This window comes from Microcaecilia unicolor, chromosome 11 (assembly GCF_901765095.1).
Source record: "Microcaecilia unicolor chromosome 11, aMicUni1.1, whole genome shotgun sequence".
NCBI classification, from domain to species: domain Eukaryota; kingdom Metazoa; phylum Chordata; class Amphibia; order Gymnophiona; family Siphonopidae; genus Microcaecilia; species Microcaecilia unicolor.
Genome location: NC_044041.1, coordinates 76969439 through 76982210, shown reverse-complemented (window position 1 = coordinate 76982210; position 12772 = coordinate 76969439). Strand labels below are relative to the sequence as shown.

At 45.2% G+C, this 12772-nt stretch overlaps 1 protein-coding gene across 1 annotated transcript in view; it reads right to left on the bottom strand.

Annotated features, from left to right (window-relative positions):
- The window catches only part of LOC115480737 (semaphorin-4E-like), a 141417-nt gene that overhangs the window by 95429 nt on the left and 33216 nt on the right, over positions 1–12772 (bottom strand). The window contains exon 3 of the mRNA XM_030219608.1: positions 1144–1289. Coding sequence (XP_030075468.1) covers positions 1144–1289 — 146 coding nt within the window. The remainder of the gene's footprint in view (positions 1–1143; positions 1290–12772) is intronic.

Genomic DNA, 12772 nt, shown 5'->3' with positions numbered 1-12772 from the left:
ACGCTTTCTTGAATTCAGGTATCGTCCTCATCTCCATCTCATTATTTTACTGTAAACTGCTGGGATACTAATGGGCTCATTTTCAAAGCACTTAGACTTAGAAAGTTCCATAGGTTCCTATGTAGCTTTGTAAGTCTACGTGCTTTGGAATACGCCTCTAAGGGCTCATTTTCAAAAGAGAAAAATGTTTAAAAAGTGGCATAAAGTGGTATGTGGATGTTTTGCTTGCCAAAATGTTCAAATTGCTATTTTTAAAACCCACATTCTAAATGCTTTGCTATGCAGTTCATTGGCAGTACACATCAAAATGGGGAGAGATTTTAGCATTCCTAAGACTTGGATGTTTTTCTGCATAATGGAACAAAACAAAAACGTCTGGGGCTACAATTTAAATGTTTTGGTCTAGACCATTTTTAATCATGAGGTCAGAAAAAGGTCCCCTAAATGACCAGATAACCACTGGAGGGATTAAGGTATGAACCCCACCTCCTTACTCCCTCCACCCCCCTCTCTGACAGCTTCAGATGTTATAGCCAGTCTTATTAGAGTAGCAAACAGTCCTTGGAGTAGCGTAGTAAATGGTACCCAGGCCTATATCCCACTCTAACTATTACACTTGTGGTGGAAAGTGTGAGCCCTCCAAAACTTATCAAAAACATATAGGTGATACCTCCAGCCATAAGGGCTATTGTAATCGTGTACAGTTGGGTACACTGGGTTTTTGGTGAGTAACTGTGAGATGCGTACCTGGGACCTTTTATGTGAATGGCTTGATTTTGTACATTTTGCACTTGAACCTTTTTTTTTAATGGTCCAGAAAGATAGATGTACTAAGCACAAACACATCTTGCAAATGTCCATTTTCGAAACAAAAAGATAAATGTTTTTCTGTTTCAAAAATCGCTATTTTTGCTACTTGAATTTGAGATGTTTTGAGCAAAATGTCCAAAGACAGATTTAAACGTCATATCAAAAATGCCCTTCCAAGTAAATTCAGCAGCTTATCAAGAATACATATTCTCCAGTGAAGTATTCTTTTATATGACAACATCTGTGAAGCCATGTTTGCCTAACAGAGTTCTGCATTTTGAAGGTGCTAGGCTTCTACAATTATCCAGTGCTAGGTCATATCAACTGGCTTACCATGGCCATTTCTCTAGAAATATCATTCAGGTCCACCAAAAACAGAGCATCTCTGGCTCCAATAAGCAAAGAATCAGATTCTTCAGAGAAAAGCAGGGTTGAAAAATTAGCAAAGCCAGGTTTCACAAATACTTTTATAGTACCATCTGAAAAGAGAAAACATTTTAAACATGGTTTATGCATAAATCAGCTAACTGTAAATAAAATCTGTTTTCTCAGGTTTATGTTTATACATTGTTTCTTTATTTAGCACCTATCAGCTTCTCTCCCATATCATCAGTGGCCAAGAACAAAAAAGAAAGCTGTCAACTTCAAAATGCCACGGTGTGTAACCACTCCTTGAAAACAGTGTACCATTCTGGTCACCCCATCTTAAAAAAAGATATAGAGGAACTAGAAAACCTACAGAAAAGGGTAAAAAAATATATAATAAAGGGAATGGAATGGAACAACTTATAAAGAAAGGCTGAACAGTTCAGGATTCCTCAGCTTGAAGAAGAGACAATCGAGAAGGAATATGATAAAGGTGTATAAAATCATGCATGGGGTGGAACAGGTAAATAGATGATTATTTACCCTTACAAACAGTACTAGAAGGAAGGGACACTGGAGGTGAAACTAAGAGGTAGCAAATTTTAAACAAATTTAAAAAAATATTTCCTTTTCAGTCAACACAATAATTTCTTGCCAGAAGGCATAGTCAAGGCTATTGGGAACTGCCAGTTTTGGGACTGACTCAAGACAGATATGTCTAAGTAACCTGGACTGGTCCCTGTTGGAGTACTCCTGGGGGAATTCTGTGCAAAACAAAATTTGTGCAGTTTCCCCATCTTTGCCGAAAGCAAATTTGTTTACCTGTAACAGAAGTTCTCCGTAGACACTATGGAAATACAGCCACACTCTGAGGTGATGTCAGTCAACGGAGCTTCAGCGACACAGTTCTTCTTCAACTTACAGGGATCTTAAGGAGACATTTCTGAGCATGCACAGGTATTCCTGCACTGCCTCGGTCTCCCTCTTCTCCCTCAGTCCCTAACGAATCTGCAGAAGTATCTCAGTAAAGTATAAGTATTTATTATTGGCAATATTATTAAAAACTAGGGGCCCTGTTTACTAAGCCACATTATAGGAGCATTAGTGTTTTTAACGCACATTAACCGTGTATGCCTACAATATCTATCCCCTATAGGCGCCTATAGGGTTAGCACACAAGCTAATTGTAGGTGCGTTAAAAATGCTAATGCACCTTAGTAAATGGCCCTAGAGCTGTACCAAATAGCAAATTTTACTATTTGGTCGAATACAAATAATGGGCATTAAGCTTTAACATAACAAATAATAAAAGAAGCAATGTGAAATCAGAGATCAAGTGTTTGTTTCAGTAGGACTTAGCACAGTAGAGCCACGGTTTATTTGTATTTCAATTTAAATCACTATTTGACGGAATACAAATAATGTATTTGGGGCACTATTCAAGGCCAAATTGAATCAAATATGAATATTTGCTAAAGCCCTATTAAAAACACATAATTGTTTTTGGAGGGGATGGGGCAAGGAAGAGTGTCGCTGCATTTCCCTGCTGTCTATGGAGAATCTCTGTTACAGGTAAGCAACTTTACTTTCTCTAGCAGGCAGAAAAATGCAGGCACACTCTGAGATGTGTCCATGGCTAAAGGCCACTAAAAAAAATTGTTTAACTCAGAGGCCTGAGAAGGTAGAAGAAAAACCAAGGAGCAGGAAGATTATAAGACAGGGTTGAATAAACATTATGCAATGAGGTTGCAGAGCCCTGCTTATCCAAATGCCGAGGCACGATCCAGGCAAAGGTATAAGCAGAAGCCTAAGTCGCAGCCTTGCACATATCCATCACAGATGTGTTTCTGAGATTTGCCACTGAGGCTGCTTTTACTCAAAGCTGATGCAGGCTAACATGTCCTGATGGATGAAGACTAGTAAGTAAATTCATAGTGAAATATAGCCAGTAATCCAATTCAATAAAGTTCATTTGGAAACTGCTATCCCAGGATTGTTTGGATTATAGGAGACAAATAGTCGTGAAGATTTGTGCAAATCCTTGTATGATGTAGGTAACAGAGCAATGCACGTATACAGTCCAATGTGTGTAAGGAGATATCAGCTTGAGCTGAGTGCACAAGAGTAAAAAAGGATGGTAGGATTATTAACTGGTTTAAGTGGAAGTCCAAGACCACTTTGGGTAAAAATATAGGATAAGTATGCAGTAGCACTGTATTGTGGAACTGAATTTAGGGGAGGATAGCGGAGTAGCGTTTGTAGTTCACAAATTCTTCTTGCTAGCTATTAGCAATGTACTGTCTTCCAAAAGAAATGCTGCTGTGAAGCATCTCTTAGAGGTTCAAACGGATGGTCCATTAATTCAGTGAGTACAAAATTGAGATCCCATGCTGGTGGGGGAGTTTTATAGGTGGCCTTATATTCACAAGGCTTCTCATAAAATGCAAAACAAGAGGATGGGTAGATAGTGGTTTCCTTTGAAGAAGGTGAGGGTAAGCCAAAACGGCCACCAAATAAATTCAAACAGATGAAATCCTAAGTCCAAAAGGTGATGCGATCTCGACACACTGCTTGGATTCTCCGTATCCTGTTATCTTAGGCGACGGCAACCTTCACTTAGACGATCCCACTTCAGCCTCTGCTTTTATAATGTGTTAGATTTAGGATTAATCCAGCATGTTCAGGATCCTACACATATTGGGGGGCACACCCTCGACCTTATACTCTCACATGCAAACACACAACATATTCTAAGCACTCCTCATTCTTGCAGCCATGGACTGACCATTCCTTGATCACCTTTTCTTACCCTGGCTGTCCTTCCTGCTACTCAGCCATCTCCATGCTCTCCCTTTAGAGACCTCACCTATAGTACCCCTGCATCCTTTTAGCAGAAAAAAATGTGCATCTCAAAGCTTTTCTCACTTGCTCTTGGATGAGACTACTCATGTGGACCGATTCTTTGCATACCGTTTTAAATACTCTGCCCCCCCCCCTTCTGTTGACCCTTCCTCATCTACCCAAGGAGCCTTGGTTTACTGCTAGCTTGCACCGCCTTAAATGCCAACTTAGACAGTCCGAATGAAGGTAGAGAAGTCATTGGACTCTGAACACAATTGGCAACATATAAAAGCACCACCATAAAAAGGTAGTCTTATCTGCCAAAAACATTATTATACCAACAGGATTTCCATGGCATCTAGTTCTTCTGCACTGTATAAGGTCCTTTGGAAACTCACTAGCCCGAACACCACACATGAGCAACTTGACACTATTCCCACTGCTCATGCACTCACTACCCACTTTGAGCACAAGCACCTCAGATTACATCAACAGCTGCCAGCCCATGCACCACAAGTGAACCCACCCACTCCATCACCTACTAATATCCCTATTCGCCAATTCTCTAATTTTTCCTTCCCTACAAGCCATAGTCTTTCCACTATTCTTAAGTCCCTGAGGTCTACCTCTGCCCCCCCAGGACGCTCTTTCCACTGGTTGTAAATAATAAACACAGTTATGCACCCTTGAGTAGAGTCAAAGGGCAAAGGCCATAAATCGTGAGGCCCAGGGACTTATGATCTGATATGATATCCTTACAGGCAAACAGGCCTGGGAAAGGAGGAAGCATAAACAAACATGAGAATGTGGTCTAACAGATGAGGGAAACCAGATAGTTTTGAAAGAAGACCAGATGATCCTGAGTAAGATAACTTGCTGAAGCCTTGTAAATCATTGTTAAATACAAATGTATAAAAATAGCTGTTTCAGTTCAGTATGTTGGAGTGATAGATACAGAGAGCATATGTATGTAGCAGTTCTGTCCTCCCATGAGAAAATATGAATTGTATCAATACTTGGTAGGTAAATAAATTACTTTTCTCATAAGCGGCAGCCTTGGTCTTTTATCTCTACAAATTGTGGGTAACTGGTATATGAAGATTTTGAGAGGTGGTAAAAAGACCTAAACATTTACACTGAGATTAATTCATGGTCTGCTGACAAAAAATGTTTGAGTGCCTTTTCCCCTTTCTTCTATCCATGCTGACTTCCGGCCTCTCTGAAGGTCTCTGGCAACACTTAGGCCCATACTTAAGGACACCTCAAAGCCATTGAATGATTGCAACAATTATCATCCATTTTCCAATCTCTCTTTTACAGCAAAAACTGGTTGAGTTTATTGTTCACATGCAGCTTCTGGAGTATCTAGATGGTGCCCTTATTCTTCATCCCAATCAGATAGGGCTCCATGCAAATCAATGCATCGAAACCACACTACTGGGGGTCCTTACTTACATCCGCCACCAGCTCAGTCAGACCGAATCCGTTTTTCTCCTTTCTCTTGACTTCATTGCAGCCTTCAACTTGATTGATCATTAGAAGTGTATCCAGTGGTGTGCTGGTAAATGTTTAACAACAGGCTCTCTCCCCGGTCCACCACTGCGCCCCTCATCCACCTCTGCGCCCCCCCCCCCCCCCAAATTGAAGAGCTGGCTATAGCCGGGGAAAGAGCCTGGGGGGGGGGGCAATGTATTACTCTCTCCAGGAAAAAAAAATTAAATGCTCCCAGGTTCCAATCTAATTCATGTTTAATGTGGGATAAAATGCCATAAATAAGTAAATAAAAATAAACTTTTAATGTTGAGCACCTGATTCTCAAAGTGGACATATTCCAAACACTATAATGAAAATAAAATGATTTTTTCTACCTTTGTTGTCTGGTGACTTTGTTTTTCTGATCATGCTGGCCCAATATCTGATTCTGCTGCTATATGTCCTCTTAACTCCTCTGCTGCCCGTCTCGTCTTCCGCCAGGGTCGCTTTACTCATACTACCCCTCTCCTCAAGTCACTTCACTGGCTCCCTATCTGTTTTCGCATCCTGTTCAAACTTCTTCTACTAACCTATAAATGTACTCACTCTGCTGCTCCCCAGTATCTCTCCACACTCGTCCTTCCCTACACCCCTTCCCGTGCACTCAGCTCCATGGATAAATCCTTCTTATCTGTTCCCTTCTCCACTACTGCCAACTCCAGACTTCGCGCCTTCTGTCTCGCTGCACCCTACGCCTGGAATAAACTTCCTGAGCCCCTACGTCTTGCCCCATCCTTGGCCACCTTTCAATCTAGACTGAAAGCCCACCTATTTAACATTGCTTTTGACTCGTAACCACTCGCCTCCACCTACCCTCCTCTCCTCCTTCCTGTACACATTAATTGATTTGATTTGCTTATTTATTTTTTTTTGTCTATTAGATTGTAAGCTCTTTGAGCAGGGACAGTCTTTCTTCTATGTTTGTGCAGCGCTGCGTACGCCTTGTAGCGCTATAGAAATGCTAAATAGTAGTAATAGTAGTTCCAGGGCTTCCTTTCCCTTTATTTCTTTACTTTTCTCCTTTCTTCTTCATTTTTTGCCCTACATCCATAAGTAAAAGCTGGGTCCTCCGCAGACTTGCCTGTCCAGTGGATTCAGCTTCTGCCTATTTTCTCTATCCATGTGCAGTTTTTCTCCTCTCTTCCTTTTCCCTCATCTCATCTCCTTCCTCTCTCTTCCCTTCCCTCCATCCATGTCCAGCATTTCTTCTCTCTCCCTTCCCTCTCCTCTATCCATGTCCAGCATTTTTCCTCTCACCCTCCATCCATGTCCAGCATTTCTCCTCTCTCCCCTCCATTCATGTTCATCTCACTTCCTCTCTCTTTCCTCCCCTCCATCCATGTCCAGCATTTCTTCTCTCGTCCTTACTACTACTACTTAGCATTTCTATAGTGCTGCTAGGGTTACGCAGCGCTGTACAAGTTTAGCATGGGGAAGGACAGTCCCTGCTCAAGAGAGCTTACAATCTAAAGGTTACAAACTATGTAGTCAGTGGAGGTGACATGAATGGGGAAGGTGGTTAGGCGCCAAAAGCAAGGGAGAAGAGATGGGCTTTGAGTAAGGACTTGAAGATGGGCAGGGAGGGCGCATGGCGTATGGGCTCGGGAAGTCTGTTCCAGGCATAAGGTGATGCGAGGCAGAAGGGGCAGAGTCTGGAGTTAGCGGTGGTAGAGAAGGGTACAGATAGTAGTGATTTGTCCTGAGAGCGGAGGTTACGGGTGGGAACATACGGGGAGAGGAGGGTAGAGAGGTAAAGGGGGGCTGCAGATTGAGTGCACTTGAAGGTCAATAGGAGAAGCTTGAACTGTATACGGTAGCGGATCGGGAGCCAGTGAAGCAACTTGAGGAGAGGGGTGATATGAGAGTATCGATTCACGCGGTAGATAAGACGTGCGGTGGAATTTTGAACAGATTGAAGGGGGGATAGATGGCTAAGCGGGAGGCCAGTGAGAAGAAGGTTGCAATAGTCAAGACGAGAGGTAACGAGCAAGTGGACGAGGGTTCGGGTGGTCTGTTCAGAGAGGAAAGGGCGAATTTTGCTAATATTAAAGAGGAAGAAGCGACAGGTTTTAGCTGTCTGCTGGATATGGGCAGAGAAGGAGAGGGAGGAGTCGAAGATGACTACGAGATTGCGGGCTGAAGAGATGATGATCTTCCCCTCCATCCATGTGCATCTCTTTCCTCTGTCTTCCCTCCCCTCCATCCATGTCCAGAATTTCTTCTCTCCCCTCCATCCATGTTCATCTCCTTCCTGTCTTACTTCCCCTCCATCCATGTCCAGAATTTCTCCTACCCTCCCCTCCACGTCCTGAAACTTTCCTCTCCACTTCCCCTCCATCCACCCATATCCAGCAACTCTCCTCTCCCCTGCCCTCCCCTCCATCCACCCATGTCCAGCAACTCTCCTCTCCCCTCCATCTACCTATGTCCAGCAATTCTCCTCTCCCCTGCCCTCACCTCCATCCATCCATGTCCAGCAACCCTCCTCTCCCTTACCCCCACCCATGTCCAGCAACCCTCTGCTCCCCTGCCCTCCATCCCATCCACCTATGTCCAGCAACTCTCCTTTCCATCCACCCATGTCCAGCAACTCTCCTCTCCCCTGCCCTCCATCCATCTATCCATCCATATCCAGCAATTCTCCTCTCCCCCTCCATATCCAGCAATTCTATGCTCTCCCCTGCCCCCTCCATCCATCCCCAGCAATTCTCTTCTCTCCCCTGCCCCCCTCCATCCATCCCCAGCAATTCTCTTCTCTCCCCTGCCCCCTCCATCCATCCATCCCCAGCAATTCTCTTCTCTCCCCTGCCCCCTCCATCCATCCATACCCAGCGATTCTCCTCTCTCCCCTTCTGCTCCCATCCATGTCCACCGATTCTCCTTCACCCCCATCCTCCCCTCCCATGTCCACTTGCCCACCCTCTTCTCCCTCCAACATCCCCCTTTTTGTTCCTGCCACAGTGCCACCCTGCATTGGTTAAATCTTTTTTTATTTACCTTCATCGCAGCGACCGCGTCATTGAAAGCCCTGCCCATCTCTACAGTCCCACCCTCGCAGAAAGAGGAAATGACAGAAGGTGGGTCTCTGAGGGAACAAACTCACGAAGGGAAGGTTAGAGATGGACAGGGCTTTCACTGACATGGCCGCTGCAATGGAGGTAAATAAAATATTTAACCCCCCCCCCCAGGGTGGCGCGGGGTGGGCGCAGGCAAACGAGGGCTGTGAGAGGTGAGGTAAGCGGGGTAAGCATGGTTTGTGGCACCCTCCTGCCATGCTTACCTCGTTTACCGGAGCCAGATCACCATGCCATAAGAACTGGCTCACTAGATGTTAAAAAATTTTAACTGGCTCTTGTGAGCTGGTGCGAGCTGGCTCCAGCACACCACTGAGTGTATCTCACCAGCATATGTCAAACTAATTGATTTTGACAGGGGACACACCCACCTCCAGGTTCTCGGCCAATCAGAAACGAAGACACGCTCATTCCCCACCCAAACTACACCCACTCCCTGCCCCCTTCGATGACATCATTGGATATGATGTCATAGCTCCACTCATTTTCATAACCACGCCCTTGCCCCATCTTATTTGCATAGCCCTGCCCCAAACCCCATCCTCTTTTGCATAACCGCACCCTAACCACCATCCCTTTCTAGTGAGGTTAGATGAAGTGATGTCATAGCCACACCCCTTTTTCAAGATTGTGGCTACCACTGGGCACACTACATCACTTTCTGTTTCCACCACTATCCACCATCTTGGATAGGGTCACATGATGGGAAGTGATATCAAATACCCTCCAACCCGACACCGCCCCCTACAGACGTGGAGGGAATGCTTGCAGCTTAACCTTTAAAATAGGCATTTTAGTCTTCAGAATTTTCCTTTTTAAAAGGATATGTTCTTTTTTTCACAACACGAGGCAGCAGATGTAAAGCCATTTTAAGATACTATGGGGGGGGGGTCTGACCCATCAGGCTTTCAATACACGCTGATTTTCGCTGTTTGCAACTCTGGCTTCTCTTCTTTAAAGTAGACTCCTCCCATCCTCTCAGCATGCTGTTCTTTGTCTGTGTGGTTTACAAATTTTTTACACAGGTAACTTTTTCCTCCCCAGGAGCATTAAGTCACTGTACATTGAGAGATGCAACATGCGGCTAATCATATGCCTCCTCCCCACTCCCCTTATTGGCTCTCCCCACCCTACAGCACTACTGTTGAAACATGCAGCACCCTATGGTCATGTACAAAAATCCTAAGCAGAATTTACTTTAATCTGGAGGCAGTCAGGAGTTTACATTTTCGCTATGGTTACTGATGAATTTGATGCATGCTTGCATCATACCTTCTCATGCATCACAGTGGGGCCATCCAACAGTGGTAAAAGTCTTTTTTGTTAACAAATTGACACGCCAATCTTACATTCAGCGTGAAACCCGATCAAATGGTATGGTGTTACACCTGCTGGCAACCTATATATGAAGAATTGTTAAAATGATACCTGTTTATACATTTTATAGATTCGTTGCCTGTGACATTTAATGATGACCAGTGGTTTCCACCCCATAAAGTAAATCTGGTTATCATCAATGATTTTATGGAGTCTGCTTGTAAAAATTATGAGATTGAAAAAGCCTTTACCAAATATACACAGTACAGAAATTTAAGTATTATATATATATATATATATATATATATATATATCATCCAGAATGTTTTTTATCAAGGCAGAACAAGCCACACTATCACCTTAATTACAAAATATATGGTGTTGTTTTAAGAATCTGAGAGATGAACAGCAGATAGTTGTTCTCGCCAGTCAAATGTATCCAGGCAAGACATGTTTCTTTCTCGAGGCCTTCAAATATGCTACAAGAAAACCATATGGCTATCTCATTGTGGATTTGAACACGTTGACACCCAAGGCTTACAGATTGAGGAGGGACATCTTTCCCTCAGCTTTCATGGTCGTATACGGTGAGAAAAAGCAGGGGCCTTTGACAAACCGCTGCTTTTTCCACACACAGTAATTTTGCTTTCACAGGCAACATGTCTAGCTGTCTGAAGAGGAACCTGGAGCTTTTAAAACTTTTAGTTCAGGCTTCACCCCGGCAGAGAAAGGTCATCCTCGGCATTGCTTTGGATGACTTAATAGCAGCTATAGCAGAATTAGCCCTAAACACTCTGAAAGATAACATACCATCATCACAGCATCAGATCAGCATCCTGAAAAGACAAAGGCATGCAATGAACAGTCTCAGGGACAAAAGAATACTTCTTAAAAAACAAAGAACAAGTGGTGATGCAGTCTGGGGGTTTTATTGGACCCTTGCTAAGCTTTGCTTTGCCGCTGATCATGAGCCCTATCAGCAATGCAGTATGCTGAAAAGATGTACTCGGTCCCTAGCCACCAGCTCAATCGTTTAAGAGGTCCTTCAGGACCCTATGAAAATATTAGGTGTCCCGCCTTCTTGCGATGATGTAGTTCCTGTTTCCGCAAGGGCAGGACACTGTGTGAGGGAAGGGAAAGGCTGGAGGTGAGCCCACTGTGTTGTGTGCTTCACTGCCGTCACTGCGAGGAAAATAAAAGGTTTAAACACGCGCAGCGGGGGGGGGGCAGGAAGGAACGGAGAGGAAGGCTGTCGGGGAGCTGAGGGAGGGCAGGGAGAATCGCTGGACATGGATGGGAGGGGGAGAGAAGAGATCACTGGACACGGAGAGGAGGGCAGGGGGAGAGAAGAATTGCTGGACATGGAGGGGAGGGCAGGGGAGAGAATTGCTGGACAGGAATGGATGGAGGGGGCAGGGGAGAGAGGAAATTTGTTGGATATGGATGGATGGAGGGGAGGGCAGGGGAGAGAGAATTGCTGGACATGGATGGATGGAGGGGGCAGGAGAGGAAATTTGCTGGATATGCATGGATAGAGGAGAGGGCAGGGGAGAATGAAGAGTTGATGGACATGGATGGATGGAGGGGAGGGCAGGGGAGAGAGGAGAATTGCTGGACATGGATGGATGGAGGGAGCAGGAGAGGAAATTTGCTGGATATGTATGGATGGAGGAGAGGGCAGGGGAGAATGGAGAGTTGCTGGACATGGATGGAAGGAGGAGAGGGCAGGGGGAGAGAGGACAATTGCTGGACATTGATAGATGAACGGAAGGGGCAGGGGAGAAAGGAAAATTGCTGGATATGGATGGATGGAGGAGAGGGCAGGAGAGAATGGAGAGTTGCTGGATATGGATTGATGGAGGGGAGGGCAGGGCAGGGGAGAGAGGAGAATTGCTGGACATGGATGGATGAATGGAGGGGGCAGGGGAGAGAGGAGAATTGCTGGATATAGGTGGATGGAAGAGAGGGCAGGGGAGAATGAAGAGTTGATGGACATGGATGGATGGAAGGGAGGGCAGGGGAGAGAGGAGAATTGCTGGACATGGATGGATGGAGGGAGCAGGAGAGGAAATTTGCTAGATATGCATGGATGGAGGAGAGGGCAGGGGAGAATGGAGAGTTGCTGGACATGGATGGAAGGAGGAGAGGGCAGGGGGAGAGAGGACAATTGCTGGACATTGATAGATGAACGGAGGGGGCAGGGGAGAAAGGAAAATTGCTGGATATGGATGGATGGAGGAGAGGGCAGGAGAGAATGGAGAGTTGCTGGACATGGATGGATGGAGGGGAGGGCAGGGGAGAGAGGAGAATTGCTGGACATGGGTGGATGAATGGAGGGGGCAGGGGAGAGAGCAAATTTGCTGGATACTGGTGGATGGAGGAGAGGGCAGGGGAGAATGGAGAGTTGCTGGACATGGATGGATGGAGGGGAGGGAAAATAGGAAGGAGATGCACATGGATGGAGGGGAGGGAAGAGAGGAGAAATGCTGGACATGGATGGAGTGGAGGGCAGGGAAGAGAGGAGAAATGTTGGACAAGGATGGAGGGAAGGAAAGACAAAGGAAGGAGATGCACACAGATGGAGTGGAAGGGAGAGAGAAGAAATGCTGGACATGGATGGAGGGAGGGGAGACAGATGAAGTAGATGCACATGGATGGAGGGGAGGGGAATGAGGAGAAATGCTGGATATGGATGGAGGGTAAACTGCTGAATTTAAGGGCTTGATCGGAACACTTTGAGGGCAGATACTGAAACTGGAGGAAGGATGGATAGGGCTACAGATGGTAGACAGGATGCATAAGGACACAGAAGGATGGTGGACATGGTTAGT